This window comes from Balearica regulorum, chromosome 13 (genome assembly GCF_011004875.1).
Source record: "Balearica regulorum gibbericeps isolate bBalReg1 chromosome 13, bBalReg1.pri, whole genome shotgun sequence".
In the NCBI taxonomy this organism is placed as follows: Eukaryota; Metazoa; Chordata; class Aves; order Gruiformes; family Gruidae; genus Balearica; species Balearica regulorum.
The window spans coordinates 17,401,570-17,428,547 of NC_046196.1; the positions used below are offsets into that span (position 1 = coordinate 17,401,570).

At 40.3% G+C, this 26,978-nt stretch overlaps 1 protein-coding gene across 2 annotated transcripts in view; it reads right to left on the minus strand.

The window, feature by feature from the left end:
* TOX3 (TOX high mobility group box family member 3) overlaps positions 1-25,436 on the minus strand; it is a 77,746-nt gene extending 52,310 nt beyond the window's left edge. The window contains exon 1 of one of the 2 annotated variants that reach the window (XM_075765516.1): positions 24,625-25,436. In XM_075765516.1, coding sequence (XP_075621631.1) covers positions 24,625-24,726 — 102 coding nt within the window. In that variant the 5' untranslated portion in view covers positions 24,727-25,436. The remainder of the gene's footprint in view (positions 1-24,624) is intronic. The other variant, XM_075765515.1, reaches the window with a different exon arrangement.
* Positions 25,437-26,978: the final 1,542 nt, after the last annotated feature.

Here is a 26,978-nt window from a genome sequence, read left to right on the forward strand (position 1 = left end):
CTGAAACTTCCAAAAGGTTGCCGAGGACAGAGGAAGGAACGGCAGAAACTGCTGTGCTGGAAAATTGCACTGCAATAGAATAAATCATAGGAGAGCCACAGGAGTTGCGTTTTTCCCCCCTTCCATTTTTGCTAAGAGAATGAGACGGAGGTTGGCCCAGGAGACAGACTCCAGATCGCCACGTAAACTGTGGGCACTAATATTTAAGGCTTTTATCAATTACCTTGCTTACGCTGCGCATCAGTCCCCTATCTAAAAATGAAGCATCTAACAGGTAAAAACAACTTCTGTGTTTTAAAGACGTGAGAGGTTTGCAGTTTGTTTCTCTTCTAAACTGTGACTTTGAATACGTTTGTTTTGACACAATCTTTGCAACTCCATTTGGAACTAATACTCAATGCAGAACTATTTATACTGCTCTAAATCATTGGCTTACAATGCCTGTTTTCTTACTAAACTACCCTCACTGCAAAGGAACATTGCACAAAGAATCCTTCCCCAGAAAAAGAAAATCAGAAAGCACAAAAGATGCTGCCTTTGCAAAACCACAGCATTCCGATACTAGATTACAGTTAGGTTTCCATTCCAATGCACACTGTTAACCTTAGACAACAACACATGAACCTTTTAATTAGCGTGTTATCTTTGGTGCAATTAATATATTGTACCTCATATGTTATCTTCAAATTAAAACTTTTACTATCTGAGCATTATTAATTAATCAATGCAATTCTAAGAGGAAAGAGACATCATTCAAGAGAAAGTCCGTGTTTTTAGAATGTCACAGCCGCTGACATCTTAGAACAATTACTTCGCTGTGTTCAAGTACTACAAGGCTATTACCTTTAGCTTACGCTGTCCTTGTAGAACACACACAAAACCCACGACATAATTATTACATAAATTGTTTCACATCTGCAAACATTTTATTGTTGCATTATACAAAACATCCAGCTGTTGCAGTCAAGAGACAATTTTAGTTAAAAAAAAGGGGGTTTAAATCCTTTATAATAATAATATAATAATCCCCTCAATACAGTCAAGAATCTTCCTCTCTATTAGGGCCGGCAGTAAAGCATATAGACAGTAGCACCAATTGAAAGAAGCGATGTGATTGTTTGACCCTGAAGATACCAATATAGATGATGATCTTTTCTAAGCCACTGTGCCAACTTGATTTACTGTGATGAATGAATAAATTCATAGCCTAATAGCTTGTCGCAATATGTTTGATTTGAGACATTAAAAGAGGAAATGATTTCAAAAGATGATTGTCCTTATAAAATACTTAAAAACCCCAGAAGAGTTACAATTTTTCTATCACATATCAGATTTAATAAAAGTAAACACTAACCAGCATACTGTGGCTAGTCTCCATCAACAAATAAAGCTATCTTTTTTTAACAATAAATTTCCTGTGCCTAAACTCGAAACTGTCTTATGTCTGTTTATAAGCAAAGGACTCCTTAATCTATGTTGCACCAAAGGAAAGTAGTATTCTCCCAAGAAAACACAACAGGAATCAGTTGCAAAACGTTGTGTTTTCTTTAATTGGCTTAGAAAATGAAAAGCATAACCTAGAAATATTTAACAGATGAGAAAAGATTTTCTTAGAACTACAGCACATCAGATTCCCAGTTTTATTCCACAATTGTTTTATTCCATACAGACTCAAACAGGAAAATTTAGGACAACTGGGCAGCTACCTACCACACAGTATTGCCACTGCATAATAGTGTAAGCAGATTGCTATTCTAGAAATTTGACTTTGCAATTCCTCTTTTTAGCATAATTATTCAGGTTTTATTAACCCCATATAAATTAAAATCCATGCGTATATTTTTACAGAGTATCTACATTAAAAAAAATAATCCTGACAGCCACAGAAACAGACATTCTGAGTCAAAACACCTGTGGATTTAAGAAAAAGAACTTGCTCCTACTTCTTACATCTTTGTTCACTATAATCATCAATGGAAACAAAATGTCAGTAGTGTCACAAGATGAGTCATTAATGTAAACTACAATTATACAGGATGGTAGTCAAACATGCTGATACACATTATATATACATATATATTTCATATATAACCACATACATTACACACGAACGTATAGAAATGTCTGCAGTAGCGCCTAGGCAGGTCTCCCAGAGCCCTCCAGAGATAGCAATGAATTAAGCTGCAGAGCACTACCAGGAGGTCCCTATATATTATCATCTCTATTTTCATAGAAAAAGTCAGTGAGGGACAGGCACAATAAACGGCTTGCCCAAGGTCATACAGCAATGTAATAACTGAAATGGGATTGGAACCCAAATGCCCTGACTTTTATTTTAACAAATACACAGTGTTTCTTCTCCTATAATAAAGGACAGAAACAGAATGTGTGTTATTTTAAGAGAACATGCTTGCTAGCTTGAAGTAATCGGGTTTCATTAGTTTATTTAGAAAAATCTTGAACTATGTTTGGAACCATAGGACAAAAGAAGAAGAATAGGGCAAAAGACTAATAAAAGCACTGCCACCACTTTGATAAGGAGTGAACTAGATTTGTATCGCATCCACATCAATGTGAATCAGTGAATTTTTAAAAAAGGATACAACTTTTAAGTATAAAGGTTTTACTGAAATTAATTTCTTTTACATTTCTTACCAAATTAGACATCTTTCACTAGATGTTCATAATAAAATGCAGATGTATTCTGATGATACTAGTTTTAAATCAAATATAATCTCTATCTAAATGTATTTTCTTTAAAAAGTCACTTTCTTAATACAAGAAGCCCCAAGAAATAAATTTCCGGCTGAAATTACTCCATTCCTTTCATGCCACAGGGAGAAAGGCAAGTAGAATAGTCCAAATGAAGTACTACTCGCTTAAACCATCTCTAGCAAAGCCCAGAGTCTGAAGGTTACAGTAGTGCTGAATCACCTCATGCACATCCTAACAGATAGTCTGTTTGGATACTGCCAACTTTCAAACTTCCCTAACCCTAGCACAAAAAAAATTACAGATTTTTAACTACTGCTTCAAAACCAAATCTATTTTAGATTGAAATAATCAATAGAGAAGACCGATGGAAAACAAGGTAGCAAACTGCGTATGTAACTGAAGGAACCGGTGTGGTGTCTGGAGAGACCTCTTCTTTGGCATTCCAAAGAAAATCTGTTTGGAAGATTGGAAGATCCAAACCACAAAAGACTCGGAACCACCCAACTGTCTCTGCTACGTTCCCTGAGAGCACTGGAAAACCTCCCCAAGATTCACAAGCTGGAATGCATTCCTCCAAATCCTCCTGTCTTAACATGCAACCATGAATATTTTGCCAGGAGCAGCAAAGACAGAGACAGGATATTTGCTGTTGCCCTCCCACCTACCTAGTGATGGTTGGTTTGTCTGTTTTTCCATAGTTAGGGACAAAATTACCTTTGTTACAGGTCTCACACTTTGAAATTCCAAAGAATTGTATCACAAAATCCAGAAGCTTCATCTGAACCACAACTATGCCAGAAGTTATTGCTTTTACTGACCCACCTAGCAATTTTTCAATTCTTACACTAGTGAAATAACCATATATGATAATTTAAATGTATCTAATCTTAAACAGACCATCGCTGAACTTTAGATAAATGATGGACATTATATAATATATTTTTAACTTTAAAAACATTCTTTGGTTAATCTGCAACCATTATTTTGGATTTTCCTTTCCAAGGACGTGTGGATTCTGTTTAAGAAAATAAATTTACAAAACTTTGTAACAAACATAGTTTTCAATTACATTTAATAAATCTTTGGTATAAATGTGAATAGCTGCTTATGCAAAGAGCACTAAACAATTAATTTAATGCTACTGAGCAAATGTCATTAACATTTTTTGAAGACTGGATGAATCTTAGCTTTGTTGGTAAATGACATTCTGAATATTTAGGGTTTTATAAGGATGGTTCATTACTTTATACAGCAACAAATCTTCAGACAGTACGTCTGTCTGGTTGTAGAAAACTACAATTGATATCTTTTCCATATATACTTAACCTCCTACAGATTTATTTGATTCTCAATAATTACTATTCTCTGGTAAGAGGCATATGTTATTACAGCACACTGCACTCCCACAAGCTGTCCACTCAGTGTATTTTAATAAATCTCTGCCAAAGCTGTATAAATTTGATCCTGTTTAAATTTAATAAGGATCAGAATATATCAAAGCACAGATTCCCATGGGAGAAATAGATATTTTGCATAGTTATTGAGTGCCCTATTCATAAATACAATGTGTAAGACCTAGACCATCAACCTTGAATTAAAAAGAAAAAGAGATTAATGTGTGCAAAGCCAGCTACTTCTTAAATAACTAGTGAAATTAGTGTTTAATAAAACATTTTTCCCTATACTACTGTTCAAGACAGCAGCACTGCTATGGTTTTAATATTAGCATTCTAATATGTAACTATTGAATATCTGTAGTATAGAAATACCTTTTTGGGTACCTTTTGCAATTCTTTCTTTAAAGATGTACCTACATAAGGACACAAATTGCTAAACGTGTCACCAAGCGTTTCTCTTTGGGTTGTGCCTTACCCTCTTCTACTCAGTGGGACCACTGCCTTAAGCCGAAAGCCGGTCAGCAACCGTGAGCCACGACTACTGCTGAACCTGAACTAGTTTAGGACAATGAAGAGCGTGAACGTGTAATTTGACATCCATTCTCTTCCTTTTTCTGGAAAGATGTCTAGAAGAGGAAAAAATTCTTCAATGCTCTATTAATTCTAGGTAAATTTTGGTGATTTTACATAATACCCTACAAAATTTTATGTTCTATTAAGTAGATCATTTCAGTGTTTGCTGTGGCAAAATACCAGGAGACATAACTGTGCAAAGAGATGCTGATCTAGCATCTTCTGAAGAATTTTGAGGATCACTATCATAAGCACAAATACTGCATGTCTTCCAAATACATTTATATAATTAGTTCTTCAGATTCCAATGTCGTCTTTTTTGTTGCTGTTTTAAAGAAAAACTGTTTGCAGATGAGGGGAGAGAACCCAAACACCTAAACCAAATTTCCACCAACACGGGTAGAGACCATGCCTGACAGCTGCTAGTTACAGAAATGATTTGTTAGTCTTTCGTAGGAAAGCTGCATTGCTTTTCATTTGTTTTTATTAGTAATTGCATATGTAACTGTGTATACAACCTACCACTTTCAAAATAGCTCCACTTTCTCCCATCATCTTTGATGTTTACATGGTAATAGGTATGGGAAAGAAATCAGACTATATTTATCCTGAATTAAAATTCCTATTTTCAGAGTAAGAGCATGAAAGTCAAAAGACAAATCATTTTACATGGAGTAGAGATCTTTCCCAAGAGGGGAAAAAAAAAAAAAGTACTAAATCAATTTGCCATTGTTTTACAAGTCAGCCACTGAGAATGAAATCATAGACAGCTGAAATTAATGGGAGTTTTGCCATTGACTTCAATGGGCCAAAGATGTCATCCTCAGTATTTTACTATACACAGAAGCCTGATGTCAGAATTAGTACAGCTTTATGAAGTACAGTACAACATAATTCAATCCATCAAAGTGAAGCCAATCATATCATCACTCAATCATTGTTCCTGCTCACATCTATGGCAAGATTCATTTTTGTTTTCTTTTCCCTTTACCATCATATAGGTGTTGGAGCTGGGAAAAACCTCAGCCACGTTTGTCAGCAATATTCCTTTATCCACTGTCAATATTGTGTTGTTCTGGTGAAAGTGCAGGTATAAAAATGAAGTTGAAAATTCAAATTGTATCAATGGAAACGCATGGAAGCCACAACATAGGCAACACAGCTTTGCCAGAATATTGCCATCGAAATCACAGCACTTAAAACACAATTACTTTGAATTAAGATCAAACAATATCATGATATAACTATTCATCCTGGGTAAACACATGGCTGGGTCTTTTATGTGCCACCTGGAGCACAAGGTTACAATCTGTCTTGTTTCAAGAATTTTTGACAATACTGCACATTGAACGGTGATAATGTTGGATCCATTCGTTTAAGAGATTCAGTGCCTAAGCACAAAGAGGCCGAGTTAGGAGTACGGTGACTTCATTTCCTTGCTTTTATGGGTTCGTGTCTTTCAACTTTAATGTTATTTCAACAAAGTGCTTTGCGTTTATTATGGAGATATTCTGCTGTATTTCCCTTTTCTCAGTTCATGAAATTTTCAATATAACAAGAAAAAAACAGCTCAAATTCCTATTTTGAAAACCATATTGCCATTTTTATTCAGCCTGTATTTTAATATAGCATCAATATTTAACTACTTCATTAAATGAAGTGTGACTTTTATAGTGAAAATGTCAGTCTTTGCAGTTCATTAAATTCATTTAAAGTATAGCCGCTTGATTTTTTTTTTCCTGAAGGAATAAAGGACTATTAACTGAAGGCATAAACTTAGCATTAGCATATACTTTTTCCTTCAAATTAACATTCAAGATTTGTAACAGTCGTTACAAATTTAAGGGATTGTTTGTATCCTTTTGCATTATCCTTATTTTTATAATAGATGTCACTTTTATAGCATGTACAACTGTTTATCACAGTTGGATATGACCAGTAGGATGTCACAGAGGATATTACCATATCACGTGCTATTATGAATCTGTAGAATTCTACAAGTAGTATTAAAAATACATTATTTTGAACTGTGGCATCTGGAAAAATAAACTGTATATGATGTAAAATGTAATAACTCTTGGAATCCAACAGGGTTTATGAGTACTATTTTTCTGTTTCATAAAGCATTCTTTGATGAGTATCCTTTTTCAGGGAGGGTTTCTATTAACTAATACAAAGGAACACAGGGAAAGCTCAGTTTCCAGAAAGGTAGCACCATGTTTTTGCCAGATGCAAGAAATCCTCGTCCATATTCTTTAGGACTGCTATCACGAATGTCTCTGAAGCTGGAAAAGCTAATTATTTCTGATTAATAAATTGGTGCAATTATAAAATACTTTAATAAGAATGAAAAAGCTGCTTTGAATTGTACAAAGATATAAAAGCGGTGATACTTTCTCTTCATCCTACTCCTCCTTTCAATGTCTGGAGTGGATGCCAACGACAGTGAAATCTCTAGTTTTGGAAGACAATCGTGAGTTCTCTTCTATTTTAGTGTTTGGGTGTGTGTCCCCTCCGCAACAAAGCCATTTGATTAGGCTACTCTCTTGTAGCAATGATCTGAATCACTGCCACGATGATTCTCACACCTCCTAGTCTCAGATTGCACTGAACAGTCAATGCTTAATTTATTACAAATACAGAGGGTGATTAGGGGGAGGGGTTTGAACATGGCCATGTGACTTTTAAAGGGCTTCTTTTTCATAACTATAATATTCCTCCTCTGAAAATCAGATACTTTTCTAGTGTCTTAAATGTAGAATCCAAAATACCCGACCGCACACAAACATTTTGGGTACCATTACATACCGCAAAGATTTAGGTTGGAACTAGGACTTTAGAAAGTAGCAAATTATTCAATCTATGATTTTAAAGTTCACCATATTCCCCATTCCTCTCACACATGGGAGCTTTAGCCTCCATGCAACCAGCAATGGGCATCAAACTAACGAGGAAGAAGAAGAAATGAAGAATGCAGTAATTAATGCCTACTTAAGTTAAAACCTTCCTTCAAGAACATTCTTCCATGAATGTTGTGCACAACAAAGTTTTATTTTCTAATAAAACTGCTTTGCATCTCCAATTTTGCGCTAAACTACTGTGATTTGGTTTTCTATGTGTCAAAAGTAACAGGGTTTATAGGAAATTCTTGTGCTAGAGCTACCGTCGTCTGGATGAATTTTTCTAAAGAATACTATAAAGACTAAAAATTGAATTGTCATGTGACTATAATCTGAAGAAAGAAAGAAGAAACTCTAAAAATTAATTACAGAAGCAACAGCCCAGTCACATCTATAAAAAGCTAACAGGTACCAGTGACACATATTCCAGATTGGAGTTTGAAAGAAACAGTCTTTACAGACTGTTACATCTGGCAAACCAAACTGATGGGCTCCAGCTAGCAATCCCTTACAGCAAGATTACATGGAGCTAAACAAAAATAATTTCTTTTGGTATGTCATAAGTTAACATGCAGCTACCACGGGAGAAGTATCCAGCTGGCTGTATTAAATCCACGTGCTCTAGGCAGGTCACAGTTACCAGCTCACTCACACCATACATGCACACCCTTGGAGGACTGGGATTCCTATCCTAGTTCTTCAACTTGAAAGCCAAGTCTTCACCAACAGAGTTAAGATAGCTACCCTGAACAAGAAACAAGTGCTCGGTTTTCCCACTGCGTGGACCTCTCAGGCAAAGGGTGAAACAATGCCACTCTTCCAGATCCATTTTGCTAAAACAATACAGGGAGGATCAAATTAATCTTTGCTACCTATTCACCTTGTGCAATCATGGGACCGTTCAGGTTGGAAGGGACAACAGGAGATGTCTAATCCAACCTCTGCTCAAAGCACAGGCCACACTGAATTCAGGAACTGCTGCTCGGGGCTTTTCTTCAGTCAGGTCTTAAAAACCATCAAGGATAAAGACAAGCCTTTTGGGCAACCTGTTCCAATACTTCGTTACCCTCAAAGTGATTCTTTTCCTCCTTCTATGCAGTCTGAACCTCTCGTTTCCACTTGTGCCTGTTGCGCCTCATGCTCCCACCGTGCACCCCTGTGAAGAGCCTGGCTCCATCTCCTCGCAGGTACTGGGGGTGCTGTCAAGTCCCCTGAAGTCTTGCCTTCTCCAGGCTGGACAAGTCCCACACTCTGAGCCTCTGCTCATAGGGCAAGAGTGCCAGGGATTTACCATCTTGCTGGCCCTCCGTAAACCTGCTCCAGTTTGCTGATTTATGTTACTATCCACCAGGACCCAGTGGTGGGTAGTAACAGATCTGCTTCCCGGCCAGTCAGACCCCAGCCCATCTCTCTCAAACCAGCACGCCATAAAAAGTTTGTGATACATTAGGCCAATGATACACACCCTGACATTGAGCTTCACGGTTCTGTGATTCTAGAAGAGCCTCACAGATCTCCCAGTCCCTTTTTTAAAGTCCACTTTACAAGCAAAAAAAATAATTATTTTTAACTTTTTATCCAGATAAAATACTTAATTACCAATTTGATGTGCGAGCATAAACAAATAAAATCCTATTGTTAGTATTAAGCAGCTGAAGTAGGAAGAATCACTACTTTGGATAATCGAGGCTTTGAAGAAAACTTTTACATCAGCTATAGCCACTTGCTTCAAAGTGTAACTCCAACAACAAATGAAGCCACACTTCAAAAAACGACAAAGCTAGAACCCTCTTAAAAAAATTGTATACTGGTTTTTAATCACACTTTAACTGCACAAAATTATGCACCTGTCCCAGGACACATTAAGAAATAGCAGCAATGAAACTTGGCAATAAGATTTTTTGCACTCAAACTGCCTTAAAACCAGGCAGCAAATCTTTGCAGTACATTTCAGAGCTCAGTAACTCCCAGGAAATCACGCCGCAAATGCAAATAAGCAGGCTACTAAAGCGAGGGCTATGGGTGTTCAGAAAGAGCCATCCAATTCTTAAAACTTCAGAACTAGCAGATTTGTGCTACTTTTTAAATTTTTCTGGACTTCTGAAAGTAAGCTACAGATTTCTTGAGTCTGAGACTCAAAACTAGTTCAACCAAATGATTGCTTCCAAAACCACCAGTCTACCACGTTCAGTGCTACAAATTAGAGGCTTTCAAAAAGATCTGTGATTTACCAGGTCTTTGACTATTGTACCGCACATTTGGGCCATCTCTTCTGTAAGCAATAACTAAACTGATTTTACCCCAGCTGAAGAATTCTCAAGATACTGTTTGTTGACATACAACTTCTGCTCTGTTTTACCCTTATTTAATACAACTTTTCAAATGAAATGAATTGGAGGATTTTTCAGTTTTATATACTCCAACCAGAGGACCGTCTCAGGAAGTCACCAGATCTCTGTGTTTAAAATGAACAAACATGCCACCCACATTTTTCTATCATATAATAGGCCAGGAAAAGGAAATATACCAAAAAAATCATAAGACCAATTAGAAAGAGATAATAACAACAACAATAATCATAGAAGACAGTAGAAATTTCCCTGTATAAGTAAGAACTTATGTTATTTTTGTACACTGGACTAAAACTAGATACAAATGAATACCAGAGGATAAAGCATATTTCCTGGGAACGCTGCATTCTCAAAAACTTCTAATTTGCTTACAGAAAATTGATACAAGAGGTCTTGTAGAACTGAATTTCTTTTAAATTAATGTACTGATTTAGTAAAGTTAAGCTAAAATCGAAATACTCTTGCAACTCTAGCCAAAAATATGTATTTCATCACTATGTCTGCAAGCACAAATATTCCATAAAATTATATAAGGAGTTGTATAAAATGCATCAATTTGCTACCTAGATAGGATTATAAACTGGACTTTTCAAGGAAAGATTGAAAGAATGGAATGATACTGTACCTATGTACTGTTGATATTAATTAGTAATCTATAATCCTTAATTTACTGTAATTCCATTTTTATCGTAGATATAAAAACAACCGGTATCACCAACAGTTTTGCTTAAATTTAAAAATGAAGAGGCTATGTTCTACAATGGCAGAAAACACCAACTGTATGAGGGAATCTGAGTTCCTTTTGCCACACAAACGAATCAGGCCAGGCTATGACTACTTACGTGTCCAAATCTGCGGTGGAGGAGTCTGTCTGCAAAAAGCCACATAGTTGTAGTAGCTGCTCCTTCCTAGGCTGGCATATTCACAATGGTGCTGGCAGATGGAACTTTTTACATAAACAAGACTACATGCTCTCTCTTCAACTCTGTCTTCATGGATTAAAGGCAAAATAAAGATAGCCACCATCATAATTTTCAATTTTTATGACCTCTAGAGAAACAGATTTGCATTGCTCAATAACACAAATGGATACTAAGATGGGCTGCAAATTTTTGCAAGTGTTTCATATACCTCTCTGAAGGTATACGCTGCTTAGTTCCACTGTCCAAACTCTTTTTGAAAATGAAGTTCTCATTCAGATCCGCAAGATCAGAATATTTTTAGAAACTTGGAACTAAGGCAGTTACCCGTTAGCAGAACATGGAGGTAAGGGCACAGATGATTATCTGATGTGCACTCTTAAAATACCTACATCAAGACAAACCATTTAATAACTTGATACCACGCTTCTGCAGACTATCAAATTTCTAGATGTGAATTGTTCCATCGCCTCTTTCAAACACTTAAAGGCCTTTCCGTCCCCACCACCATCAAGGAAAAGCATGCCATTTCTGAAGGAAGAACTAAGTATTCTCTCCATGTTCACAGATACTAGGTAACTCCCCAGCATCTACAAATCTCATCTGTAATGGGCTTCCACTATAAAATTAGACTTCAGACACAGATTTTCTTTGCTAGCTGTTATGCATAATTCCAAAATTGTTGTTGAGTCTGTAAGTAACTGTCACATCTACGGTTGCCTTGTCCAAATCAGAGACTCACTTGGGATCACAGAGTGCTCAACACAACTTCAATATCCTATGTTCAGGAGTGTAAACGTGAACCCTAAAGGAACCACATTAAACGAGATTAAAAGTACAATCAAGCCCATGGTCCCTGTTTCAGCCAACCACAGTATATGACATTTAGTATAAACTCAGAGCCTTAAAAGTGACTACTGCTCCTTTGTGCCCACTGTTGCTGGAAGGCTGCCTCAGCACCTTACTCCTCGGGAAGACAAAGGCTTTCTTCTCATTCCCAGCTCCCCGCTCAGAGCCAGTGTTTATACAGCCACGCTTGTAACAACACTGTCTTCTCTCTCACCCTGCTGTTTCCAGTATTACTGTTAAAGCGTAGGTACTTCAGGCCTCTCGTGTCTTCTTTTCTTAAGAAAAATAAATTCTCCAACTGCAAGGAACTTATTTAAAAAATAAATAAATAAAAAAAATCTTTGCTGCCAGACCTGCAATTTTACGTGTCAGTTCTTTCACACTTCAGAGATGAAGATTATCTAGACCTTCCCAACTTGAAGCAGCTGAATGTAGCATTTTGCTTCATTTTTGTTTGGTATCTAAGCTGGAGGAAACATAATAATGATTCATTTATTTAGTAAAAGTGCAGACAAAACCAACTGGAGACCATTTTTATGATTTCCAGTGAGGCAGATGTGCTGCTTCTGGTAAGGATGAGAGGCCAGATAGAACTGATGCTTTTCAGCAGCCAGAGTAACGCTTACCAACATTACAGCCTGTCCCCACGTAACATACTATCAGTACCGATTCCTTTGTTTTGTCAGCAGGTACAAAGAAGTGGCTTTATCCTTTTAGGAAATGAATGGTTCAGTGCCCAAGAAACTACTACTTCAAAATACAACCTCCGAGCTGAATTTTTTTCCAGCAAGTTTATGAAGCTCTATTCAAAAGCAGAAACAGCTCTCTTCTTCAAAGATGGTATATTCCTATGTGCAAGAAGAGGATTGCACCCATTTCTTTTGAATCCATACAAGATTTTAGAAAGTAAGGATGAGAAAGAAAAAGTTGAGTGTGTTTTAAATCAGTTCTTACATGAAGTTCAGTTTGTCTCATTGATTGCTTTCGGGTTGGTTTTTGTTTTTTTTTTTTAAGATAAACATAAATCATCTTCACAGGGAAAACTTCAGTAGTTGGGATCAATAAAGCAACTGGCCTTGCTCAAGCATACATACTGAGATTCATCATCTAAAATCTTGTTATTTCTTATTTCTACATTCAAAGATCCCTGGCAACAAGAGTTTTGGAAAAAGGCTGCAGATAGGAGCTCCTTTGCTTGGGTGCCATAAGCCAACTGAAGGGAGAAGCAAAGATTAATCTGTCTTTCTTTTGATCAAACAAATCCCAAATATCAGTTCTCCAGTATGTACAGGAAATCTTTAAATGTGAAAAACATGTATTTTCACCCTCTTCTCCTTTCTTTATCCCCCCCCAAAATCCCACAAAACCAAAAAAAAACCCACCACACAACACCCAGAACTGTAGGAAGTTTGGGAACTCAGGTAGACTGAAAATACCTGATCCTCAAATTATAAATGTTTCCCTAGCCACCATTCCCTCTTTCTCATTAAGATGTTTCACAGCTGTTTCTCTATTCTTTTTCTAAATCAACAAATGGTCGCTTCCTTTGGCAACACAGAATACAATGACTGCTTCCTACTACAGCAGTGTGGAAGATGAAGTAAAACAGTAAGACTCAACAAAATAAGAAGAAATGGAAAAAAGTGTCATTAAAAAGAAGTAGGAGATTGTGTATTGCTTGTACTCACTGTAGGTCCCATGTATCAATCTGAGTTCATGACCCTGAAGGACCGGAATTGATTTTCCTCCATGGAAATTGTTCCTTCCTTTTTATTTTCACATTTATTTTAAAAGAAAAATGTTACACCTGGGGGGGGGGGGCGTGGGGGGAAGGGGGCAGAAAGCAAAGTGTATGCTTGAAATCAGTTCTCACCCATGCAGAGAATAAATGAAACTCAGAAGATCTACAAATACTTTACATAGTCTAAAATTATATGGATAGCTATTATATTCTTATGATTTCTAAACTTTATCCTTTCATATGTATTTTAAATACTCCTTCTATTGATGTCATGGTATTTTAATGGAGTTTATTATCATTCTTGAGTCACAGAAACACTGAGACTGAGGCATAACAACGTAATATTCACCTAAGTTAGTCATAATATGAATCAATCTATCATCACTGTCTCTCACTTATGCCTCATGATGGAATAACCTTAAAAACTTTTATTTAGAAATAATTTTACATAAACACACAAATAACATGGAATATGATGCAGAGACAGCTATAGTGGTATTCAGTTAGCAATCCAAAAGTTACAAGTTACAATGATGAGGAGCCCCATGATGTCCAAAGAAGATGTACATACCCTGATGTATGTATCCTGTATAGCAGCAAATAGCCTCTCCCCACGTTTTCCAAGCAGTGGAAGATTGTTACAACCGATGCAGACCAATACACATCTGTGCTTTAAAAATGTGTGACTGTACAAGAGTCACGTTTTTGATTCAACATTTATTAGTTATACATATTATGAGTGACAGTTGCCAATTTTCTATACAAAAACCAACACAAAGCTCAAAATACCCCTTTAATATGTTATCAAGTGAAGAATCGGGATTCTTTTCTGGTATGTAAACTCTCCGCCAGACTATTAGCAAAAGGGCAAATTCTGAGACCTTCCCTGAAAAACTGCTATTTACTAGAGACAAGAATACCAGGCAGATAGGCAGCATGTATGATACGTTATCACCAGCAATATATTTGTGCTGATAGAAGTCAAAGCCAATCTTCACCATCCTTACTCAAACACTTTCTAACAGAGAAGACAGAAAAAGGCTGCTATCCTATCACAAGTTGTTTGCTGACCAAATTTAGAGAAACAGTTTGCTACATAAGCTGGGCAAGCCATAGTTGTAGACTGAGGCAAAATAAACATAGAAGCTGACAATACAATTTTACAGCTGCTTTTTCAGAAGAATTACAGGTAGAAGAGCAAGATTGATCTCTAAGCTGTACACAGGACATACCACGAATCTGTGTATGCAAAACACTGAAGTGCTATCGGTTGGCCTACTCAAGTAGGTATTTAATGAACAGAACTACTATGTTTTCCTTTCATATGATCTTTGATTAATCTCTCGGAGTTATATTTAGCCCTAGATTACACTGCCTTCCTTTCACCTTGTTCAGTCAGAGCTGAACATCAGCTGAAATTCTGTCCTAGCTGTGGGTGGCTCCAAGAATTTCAGGGTTTTGCTGTGTGCTATCAGCCAGAAGTCCAAGCCAAAGCAGGCAGCAGAGCCAAGGGGACATGAGGAAGTCGACCAAGGAATGTGCTGACGCAGAGCACGCTCCAAGGGTTCTGTCACAGAAAAGGCACCCACAAAGCTGATTCCACAAAGGCAAGATCTCAGAAGCAAGTCATCATGCCCGTAAGGCATGATGGGCAACTGGGAGAGCATGGGGTACTGAACTCACTGATGCACGCGTCTGATCCAAACATTACTTTAGAAAGACCAAGGCAACACAACCATCAGAACTGAGCACACACATAGGTACGGCTTGTCAAATCCCCGAAACAACAATTACATATTTCCGACAAGCCATACAATAACCTGTGCACCTTACAAACATCATCCAAGATCCCAGCGCAACGCTATTATGTTAAAAAAGGCTTAGACGAAGGTACAAGAACAAAACAAAGGCAGCTTTCCTTACCAGCACTTCTGCGATATCACAGACAACAGGCAGATCTCTATCATGGAAGCAATGATGCAAGCCACCATTTAGGAAGCCAGGCTGCCTTGGTATGACATAACGTCTGATTTACCACTCCACATGCGCTCCTTGGGTCTCAGTTGCACCACCATGGGAGCATAAAGATAACTAAGTAGGAAGGAAAGGACAGCAGAAGCATCTGTTAAATCCCTTTATTTAATAATATCTTGCACTTATAAATTATTTGGCAGGACAAAATAAATTGATACAAATTACTTCTCTTTATCATTGGAAGTACACTCTCAGAAAACCACAAACAGGAAGTCACGTAGGTATAAACCTATTATTTACTTTAATGATTACTTTGTAGTGCAAATCTAAATTAAGCTCTGCGTTTGCACCTCACAATGTATTTACATTTGTGGTATGTCCAGTGTACTGTCTTGAGATCAGTCTTGGTTTTACGGTTCTGCTGTGAAAAAGAGCAGAAAATCCATTGTAAAATTCTGTTTATTTTGTCACATGCATAGAGTAGGCTTTTTTTTTTTTTAATGTAAGGTTAATTTATTTCAAACCCTATCAAGCAAAACAATAGGCAAAAAACCAATCATGTTGCGTTGTGGTAGGAAACCACAACTATCAAGTTTTGCACTAGAACAAATCAATACCATGATATCCCCATATTTACATGACTGCCTACTATTATCATGATTTCATCCACATGCTTACCAAGAACCCACAAAAGTAACAGCATTAACCTACTAAAACAAACAGAATGACTATTTTTCCATGCCTAATCAAATTCTTATTTATTTAAGAAAGCAAATTGCGTAAAAAACAGGACTGCTAATCCCCTATCAGTAAAACAGCTTACTGATAAAAGTACAGTTTAAAAAAAATAGGTTTATTAATAACAAAGTAATACTGAAATACAGTATTCTAAACCATTCAAAATTCAACTATTTGTATAAGCCATACAATTATGAAGAGAGTAGCATAAGAAGAACAGTAGATAAATATGATCTGCTTTGAAAATAAGCTATTCCACTATGCAGCAATTGATTTTTGCATGGTTTTAACACAATTTTTCATATCAAAATTAGACAGTTAATCAATATTGAGGTGTTTAAATATGTCCTGAACCTACAAACCTTTATATAATTCAGTGACTTTAAATATGGGAGTTTTCCATTGGGATAGAAAGGATGATTCATACAGCTCAGGTTGTTTCCTTGGGAAAAAACCCACAAACAAACAACAACAATCAACCCCCACCAAACCACCAAAACAAAACACCCTAAAATAAAAAAAAAAAATAAGCAATTTAATAGAGTATCTAAAACTACTTAGTTTTTAGATCGCTCTCTAATTTCTGTCATATTAACTGTTTACAGAATTACAATGTCAACTATATCCACTTTGAGTGCTAAACACAGAAGGGTTTCTCTTAAAAATTTTTCTTAAGAAAACCAAATGGAGAGATGAAGGCACCTCACTTCAAGTGACCAAAAACATCTGCATGTCGACTTCATCTTCCACAAATCCTACCGTACTGGTAATTTTACATATTTGTTACCTTTTGTTAGGTTGCCCAGTTGATCAGAATTCTTCAGAATATTAAACACAGAGAAAAGAAAACCCAAACGTAAATGTGTCTGTTCAATATTCTGCTTAAACACACTGATTGTACATAATCATCAATTACATACTTTGTAAAGCAGATGAAGAAAGTGAGGAGATACCCATGCTATTGCCTTGGCAACTCTCACCTCAGCAGTAGCAGATAAGGTCATGCCAACAACAACAAAATTTTAAAAAAGCAGAAGCAAAACAAATCCCTTACTTCAGAGGTTGCCAGTCCAAATCCTGGCATTTCATCCCAACACACCCTTCATTTTTAACGGCACTGTGTCACAACCCACTCTTTCCATAAGATTTAGTCTTAGCTCTCACATGTCTTTGGCCAGGAATGATAATATATGGTCATAGTGACCCAGACAGGAAGAAGAGCTATAACTTCACAACAGCAAAAATAAAACATTGAATTGCTAACAATTTCTCCCATGAAATGCCAAGGGCAGGCCTGATCTAATGCCCATATAAATGAGTGAAAGATGCCCACATTGAATCAGTCTCCAACGAGCATAAACAAAGCTGAGATACAAGTGCCGGGGGGTGGGGAAAGAGAGTAGATTTCTCTCCATGATTTTTTTTTTTTTTTTTTTTTAAATCAAGCTTAAAGGAATATTAAGGGATATTTTCAACTTGCAGTTTTTGAGAATGGACTGCTTTGCTTTTCCCTCTTGATACTTATGCAGGGCTTTTCAACAAAACACGGGCTGCTGGGCAAACCGGCCATGGAGGAGTAAACAGAGAACACTGATGCCAACAGCTGGCACGTGAACTATACAAATAAACTGAAAACTAGATGAACTGTTTAAAACATTTTCATTTTCAATAATAAACTTATATTGTCTAGTTTTAGTAGGACACCTTTTCCAACAGAACTGAGTCTGCATCACTGGTCAATCCTATCTTCAGCACTCTGTTCATAAAACTCAGTTATTTTAATCTGATGAAAACAGTATTTTCACCCTGTCTGTCCATTACCATGAAGCATCTGAAAAAGTTCATGACAACATCTGTTCAGATATCCAAGGTATCTGTGGGAGAAGCAGTTGTATAACAACAGTCTCCCCTTTTGGTTTTGCTAGTTCAGCAGCCCTGTAATGCCTGTATTTTTCAATATATTGTTTCAGGTACAGAGAGAATACATTCAAAACAGAATTTGGACTAGTTTGACAGGTGCTAACACGCAGTGGAAAAGATATGAAATAGAAATCTTGTTACAAAAATAAATAATGAATAACGTGGCAGCAAGCATGATCTCATCAAAGTCTTCATCTGAACGGAGCACAGTGGCAAAGACCAGAAGGCTCTTGTGTGACATTGTTATCTGAAGTCCTGATTAGATTTTCACCTCAGAGTTCTCAATTTTGGTAGCAATCATCGCAAAGATACTATGGTGACTGGCACTCTATAAATACATCACACAGACAGGTAACAGTATAGAAGACAGCTATCAGATAAGAGTTTGAAGCATTTGAAAATTCAACCCTGCCATTAGGTCTGTATAACAGTACTTGATTTTACAGCAGCAGAAATGTGATTACAGATAAAAAGGTAGGATTAGCGCTGTACAAAGTCTTCTCTTAAATTAGATTATCATCATTCAATAGCATTAGTTAGGGTTTTAGGGAGTGTCAGAATTCAACAAATATATAGGCATGTATTAACAGTAAATTTAATAAAAGCCTGCAGCAGAACCCAAAGGTCGCAGTTCGATTGGCCTCGCTTTGCCAGACACTGCACAAAAATGCAACGAGTCACACGACTTACAGGCAACGCAAGCTACTCTCATCTCAAGTATCTGCCAAAGAATATAAGCTGTTATTTCCTGTGTTGCTATTTTAGATTTTATTAGAAATTGATAATAATGCATTACAGGGTTAGGCTGGACTCGATACCTCTGCAGGAAGTACAACGTCTGATGCAGGCGGTGCTATGGGGATGGGGCTCCCGTCATCCCAGTGGATTTTGTCACTATTTCCTCACTCTAGAGCCAGATGTGTGAGCAGGTGTCCGTGTCCATGGCGTGCACTCATCACAGTTGTGATTGCTACAAATTATCATTATTTTAAAACATACCCACTAGTCATTTCCACACATACCGTAAGTACTCCAGATTACCTCTCAGCATTAAACTCACACTCTTCATATGTTACTATGCATTATTACAAGTATCTTACTAACGCAATTGTAACACATTGTAATGAAAACATCTAAAAATATTTTTTAGAATCGACTTCCACTAAGTATATTTTGTACACAAACAACTCTTTACATCTTGATAAGAAATGGCACCTTCAGGATAGGAGTTGCATTATTTGAGCACCAGAAAAATTGTAGACTGCACAATCCAGTTAGTACCACCGTTATACACGCTCACCCGGAGCAACACCGGTCCTTGCACAGTGGCTGCCTTTGGCATACAGGGGTTTCCTTTCACAGCTTGCACTTGCTCTTCAAGTACCTCACGAAATCTGTGGGATGATTGCTCCTGGAAAACAGCACAATGCAAGCCGTGGTGATGATACAAACCGTAATTTGTGTTCTTGCGGACATACTCATCTGATCGTTGCACTTCCTCTTCCAAGCGCTGGGGATCATGTATCCAGCATTTTTAGTGCTGGACTAGACAGCCAAATATTTTGGGAACTTCTTTTGCTCCCCTGCAGTAATTGCCTGCATGGTCCTGAGATATCAGAGGCAGGGGAGGGCTGTGCTGGGAAAGCAGCAGTTCAGCACGTTTGCCGCATGTGCCAGAAGATCAATGGGAAATGCTGAAGCTAAAATGGCACTCACTGAGTTGACAGTGCAACACAAGTTTCCAATCCCTTACTTAAATCGTCTCCAGCAAGACCCATACTTGTGTCTCTGCTTGTTCATCTCTCCTCTCTACTTTGTGGGAGCTCCTTGGTGCTTTCTGGTGCTCTCCCATCACCCGGGGCCACCTTTGTCGTGGTCAGCCCGTAGGTACACGCATGACCACAGCACGCATCAGCTTCCAGTCACCAGAGACTGCCCCGTCCGCGCCAGAGCAGAGCGCCGATGTAAACTAGCATATACGCAGGGCAGATGATGAGTGAGCATAGAGGTTTCTATCTTAGCAGCATACATGCACCCATTGTCTCTCACCATCTGCTATATGAAAGAAAAACCTCGGCATATATAGCCACGCTAAATTTGCAAGAAGAGTAATTTTCAATCGTTTGCATAACTGTAATCCATTTTTTCCTACCAACACACACTAATAGGAATGACTTACAGCCCCAGTTTAGCATGCTACTAAACTACTGCTGTCTTTGCTTTACCTCTGGAAGAACAAGATAACCTTCCTGAGCTTCCTTTGTAAAATGATGTAAATATAAAAATGTAAATGTAAAAAATATTTCAGCCAAAAATATCAAGCTCTGACATTCACATATGTATGCTAGTGCCTAAATTAAGGTATGTATGTTTGAAATTTGTACCCCTCAAGGACAATCTGCGTAGAAGAGTTAAATGTTATAAGAGGTAGATGACTAAATAACGAAGTAAGGACTCTGGAATTTAATATAATGCTAACTCAAGCACCGAGCTATATGTGTTTAGGTTTTGGAGTTTTCTCTTTTCCAAATTGCATTATAAGAATTGTGGTTCCTCAAAAAAAAAAAAAAAAAAAAAGTGTTTGCTATGATGGATAGTAGTTCCCTAAATATTTTCAGTACAAGACTTGTAATTTACTCAATAAGTGAAAAAGTTTGTTTAGAAAAATCTATAGTTTGTATAGAAAAACTATAGCAAATGTCCAAAATCATCCTCCATCTGCAGAACCATAAAAGGGCTCAAAACAGAAGCAGAATGTTTTACAACAGCTGGTCTCTTTCAACTTTCTGTAATTTTTATAGTCATTTTTTTGTGAATTCTTTTTAGAACACCACAGCAGGACTCTTCTAGAAACAGCCAGACCATGGTTTCACTTGTGCAAGTCCACGAAGCAGAGGTGGATTGCTCCTATCCCAAACCACCACCAGCCAGACACATGCAGGGTCAAGTTATGTACTCTCACACCAGCACTGAAAAACTTATCAAATATGGCCCTGATCCAGCAAAGCACTTAAGCACATGCTTTACTTTAAACATGTAAGTAATCCTATTAGAGTAAATGAGATTCAGCATAAACCACTGGACTGAATCTCAGAATACCTTGGTTGTGGCCCTGGTTATGTCAGTGACCGACTGCATAACCTTGGAGAAATCGCTATATTTCTGGGTCTTTATTTCCTCTTTTGCCCTTTACACGTGTTTACCATGTTGCACACCATCTCAAGAAAAATAATCCCAATCCGGAATCTTCTAGAAACTGCTGCACTACAACTAATGGCAGGGACACTTAGGTACTTTAGTCCTTTTCAATGCCTGTTTATGTTACTCAAAACTAATGCTCACCCAAAAACCCCCAAGATGACATCCCTTACGTCTACTTATCCAGTACCGACAACCACTTTCAAAAGCACAACCTTGCTCTTAACAAGTGGTTGTGGAGGAGGAGTCCAGCTGACGGTACCTGCAGGCGTGGGCCAGGACAGCTCCAAGCACGCGTGGCTACAAGCCCAGGACTCGCTGCAATTCCCCTCCCGCTGCTCGTCCCCTGCCCGCAGGGAAGGCGAGATCCCACGCCCTGCCTGGGGATTCACGGGTCAGTCTGCCACACTGCTGCCAGTGCTGTACCCACAAGAGGAAAAAACTGTACGGTCCTGGGAATACCTGTTTAAAGCATGCAGGCGGAAGACAGCATTGCAGGGTGCAGTGCCTTGACACTGAAAGGCTTTATGTTCGATATTTTTAGACATTGCAACACAAGATACAGTTTTCCACAGGTAGGCCATACGCCATCAACTCTAGGTCTCAATGATCCCTAGGATATTTTCACATAAATACTTCTGGGTTTGCACATATATACAACCGTGCAATGTGTTTACTCTTGCCATCACGCTTCCTGCTTCCCGGCAGTTGTCACAAGCAATGTCACTGTCACAAGGAGAATATGGATTCAGCTCCTAACAATGAAGCAGGCATGGATGAGTGGGCAGGGTACTCAAATGAGTTTCAGAAAGACTTGAAGTGAAATACTGTCCCCAGTGAAATCAATAACAGTTCTCCCATTTACTTCAGCAGAGTAAATATTTCAACTCTTTTTTTTTTTTCTATGCCTTCTGGTCACCTCTGTACCTAACAGAGTAATCATTTATTTTCCTTAGGAGCACAGGGAAAAGGACAGAATGGATAGAAAGCGAGGGAGAGGGGAAAGATTTCAAAACAAACGTACTCTTTTCACAGAATAATTAAAAACTCCAAACAAAACTTACAAGGATTCCTGTAGTTATAAACAATGCAGAAAATGAGATTAGATTAACACCGTTAAGACCCTCCTTTCGAGGAACTCATTCAGAAATTCCTCTTCTGTCCTTGAAACACCTGTACACCACGTTGCTGCTTTCCCAGCCGAGCCAAAGAAGAGCTCAGAGCAACAGCAACACAGCTTTGCGTGCGGCAGCCTGCTCCGGATCAGGCCCTTTGCATACAAAGATATCTATTATAAGACACACGCATCGTGAGCTGTACTCTGTTAATTAAAATATTTTTTGCTGCAGATTGGAAGCCTGGCCTGCAAGATACTTGCCAAAATTATGTTCAGGAGCACAGCAACTGAAATGTGTTTTTTAATAGGTCAAAAGTTAGTTACTTTTTACTTTTTTTCTGAATGTGTGCTCTGTTCGCATTGTACGATGAAGGGAAATACAGTCGAAAGGTTATATACAAACTTGCATTTGCAGCAACTTGATGGACACAATAAACTACTAGTTTTCAGAAGCCATTCAAGATTTTGGACATTAAAAAAATAAAAAAGAATCTGTACAGTAACCTGTAACAGAGCCTGAAAAAAATGCATACATAACACAATAAAGTTACTGAATAAGTGAAATTTACAGTAAGCATGCTGTCTGTCAGCAAGTGTTGCAAGTTTCCAAAATTAGGAAATGAGACAACATTGGATATGACACAACAGTGAGCACTTACTATGCATTTTAGAGCGCTTGAAGTCCTTAGCAGCATTCAAAGTTAAGGTTGACATTTCATCTTTAATTCATGCTCCTGTGTCTTTCTATATTAACTACTAACAAAGCAGCATGCTAATAGCCTCAGCAGAGAGAGCATGCGCAAGGCAGGGCTGTGCACGCTCCACGGGAACGCTGCTCTGCATCTCCAGTGAAAGCAGATCTGTGCCTTTCGACACGGGAGGCAGACGCCAAATCGGTACTGACAAACTTGAACATCGCAGCAGCTGAGACGGAGATTATCGTAAAGAGCACCAGAAAAGTACGCTCATGAGATCTGTTTAGAAGCAATTTCTCTAAGAGAAACTTTTCTTCAGGTACTGAACCTCCTTATCTGAGCCCACGTTATTTCTCCCTCTTAAAGTGATCTTTGTAGTTCATCAAACTTTATACGCTCATTTGGAAAGGATTCTAAAAAAACCAGGTTTTAACATAAGTTTAGACTTTGTGCAGCACCCTTCTTTTCCCCAGCATCTCATAGAGTGCCTCACAAAAGGCCCCAGAGGTTGGACAAACATAGCACCAGGAAAAACACAGTGTGAAAGGGATCTTTATGTGCATGTGTGAGGGCCCAGTGCTAATAGCTCAATGTGCTATTGACACATCACAGTGCAAACAGCTAAGTCTTTTTCAAAATAGCATGAGTCACAGTGTCATTCTTAACTTTGCCTTTCCCAGATTTGGGTAATTTGTGAAACAAATCATCCTCGTATTATTAAAACATAGTTTTGTAAATGCAAATAGCCACTATTGCTTCTGACTGTAACGTTTACTCCGTAAATTACACATGCCGCAGAGAAGGTGTGAATTGATAGAAGTGGTACTCTAACTCCTCTGACAATCGTCCTCAAATCAAAACGTTTGTTATCTTCCCGTGCTAGCAGCTGATGTACTTCTAGATAATCCTCCTGTTTGGTATAATCCTTTAGTTAGAGACTGCCCGTAATAGAGCCGGAATCGCCCGAAAGAGCAGAGCGGAGGGAGGCGTCCCTTCCCCTCCCTCGCAGGGACGCCCGAGCTCCATCAGGGCTCTGCCCGACCCGCGGGGGAGCCGCAGCGGCTCCAGCCCGGGGAAAAGTTCAGCAAGTCCCGGCCCGAGCCACGAAGGGCTGCGCGCTCGGGAAAGCCGCCTTTTGTTCCCTGCCCGCGGGGGGAGAGGGACCCGCACCCTGAAGTTACCGGCGGGTCTGTGCGGGTGCCGTACGGAACCGAAACGCCCCAGCGCCGGGCCGTGGAGCGGCCGGCTGCGGCCTGGCGGGCGGGTCCCCCCGGGGCGAGCCCCGCCGCGGCCGCCGGCAGGAGGAGGGAGGCGGCCCGGCTGCTCCCGGCCCCGCGGGCACTCGCCGCCTCCAACTTTCCGGGGACCGGCGTCCCACGGCCCCGCGGAGACCCGCGGGCGGGCGTACCCCGCCGCCTCGGGCGTTCGGGCATCCCCAGCCCCGAGCCTCCCCGCCCCGACGGAGCCCGAACTCCGGCTCTCGGGGAACCGGCCCTGGCAGCAGCAGGAGGAATTAAGACACGCGGGAATAATCACCTTGTTGTAGTTGTAGTAACCCAAACACTGGGCAAAGTCCAGGTTGGAGGGGTCTCCGGGAAGCGAGCTGCCCGCCGCAGCCGGGTAAAATCTTACATCCATGCCGGTGCTTTGGTCCAAGAAGTGCACTTGGAGAGACCGCCGGGAGGGTTAATAGATCCACCTTCAGGTGCCTTCCCCGGGGCTAGGGCGCGGGCAAACCGCCGAGGGACCGGAGCTGCGGAGCGCCGAGCCTTCCCGAGGAGCGGGGACGAACGAGGGCCGGGATGCGGCGGGGGACAGCGGGGGGGGGGAGAAGAGGCGGCGGAAAAGTGCAGGTAAACAAGGAGGAGAGGAGAGGAGGAGAGGTGGGCGGCGGAGCCCAGGTGGGTGCCCGTCCGCCTCGGCGGGAGGAGGGGAGGGAAGGAGGGAGGGCAGGAGAGAGGGAGGGAGGGAGAGAGGGAGGGCTGTTGTTTTTTAAAAGCTCAGTGCCAAGCCACGGGCTTTGCCTCCGCATTCAGGAGCAGCTGCTGTACACAAAGGAGCCACGCGCCCGGCGCGGACGAACGGACGGACCGACCGCCGCTGCCCGCCGCAGCCTGCCCGCGCCGCCGACAAAGGCGGGGGGGGGGGGCCGCCAGCGCCCGGGGGAGCGGGGCACCGCGCTGTCACCGCCGCCCCGCGGCTGCCGGGGAGGGGGCAGCTGCCCCGGAGTTGGTGCAACAGGGCTGCGCCGGCCGGGGCGGGCTGAGCAGCGCGGGGCGAAGTGCCGAAAGAGCCGGCGCCGCGCTGGCACCGCTCCCCGGGAGGAGCGACCGGGCCCCGCGCCCCTCCCCGCCCCGCCGCCGCCCCTCCCGCCGCCCGCCCGCTGCCGCCCCCGGCGGCCGGTGTGGGGGCCGCGCTGCCGCTCGCTCGCCCGGGGCCGGGATCGGGGCCGGGAGAGGCAGCCGGCCCTGCCGGTGGCTGTCCTGTGGCCCGGAGGGCTCTCGGTGAGGAACTTTCCCCGCTTCCACCGGTCTTCTGCCTTTCTTTTTTTTCTGTCGGTAATGCACTTTAGTGATTGACACCGCTGCGTGAGCTGGGTGGCGGGAGAAAAGAGATGTTTCTGTCGTACGGTCAAGAGCAGGACTTTGAAACACAGTAGCCTGGCCCCCAGGAGCCTTCTTGAACTCTCGAAGTCACTAGATGCTGATTCAAAGCAATCCACTGATAATCCAAATTTGTTTAGTCACATGTGCTGCACAGCTGTGTCAGCTACCCTGCGCGGAGCTTTCCTCACCCAAAATCTTGCTCCGGAACTTTTGGAGGAAACACTAAAGCAGTACAAAGGCCATTTAACCTCATGACTTGGGCCCTGCAGACAAGGTGCAAGGAAGAAGAAGGTTGAAAACATGCCCTTGACTCAAGGCTTCTATGACAGCGAATTGCCCTTCGGGTCTAGGGCTGAGTCCTACGCAGTTATGACACAACGAGAAATACACCCCAGACTGTCTTTAGTTTACTCTATGTGGCTGCAAAGTAGCAATGACAACACAAGTATACAAGGTTTAGCTGTACAACACTAGCAAGACCTTCTCTGAAGGTCTGTGCATCTCCGCTGTGGCTGCTGAGGACAGGTATCCTGGGCCTGTGCCGCAGGTCCAATTCTGACTGAAGCCTGTGCCTCAGGGGCTTAACGCCTCGCGCTTCATGTCCAGGCATGATTTTGCACTGCCTAGATAGATTGGGAGCAAACCGTAGAACAGTCAACAGCTACAACATGTAGAAAGGGAACATCTTCCCAACTCCACGCCTAGAAATCTTCTTTTCAATATTTACAGTGGCACAAGTAGCTCCTGCTAGCACAGGAGACACCAGATCGTCCTTATTCAGGGTATCGATCCTGAAGTGTCACAGTTTCAAGCAAAGAAAGATCTCTAAAGTGACATTTTGCACTAAGAGCAGAATTAAACATAGCACAGATATGCATCGGTATTTACATGGAGTATTTAGACTTTAACTTTCTAGAAAAAATGTACATGAACTGGTAAATGCCTCAGTAGAAAACAGGCATATTCCATCAAATACTTAATCCAATTTCATATTCATTGTGTCAACCATGTTTAACCAAAGGGGAAAAAACTGCAAAATCTACTCCATTGCTAGAAGGGAAATGGTTCAGGAACGTAGAGCGCAGAGCGTTCACACAGGCACACTCCATACCTGTGGCAAAAATTATTTATGCTCCCAAGAGAAACAAATTGTTCAGAAATAAAAAGACATTGAATCTGTTTCAGAATGCAACATTGCATTAGAGCGTTCCTCCAAAGCAGTGACGGAAAAGCGGTAGCGGATAGGCACAGCAAACTAATTCCAAGATTTCAACAGAGGTTAAT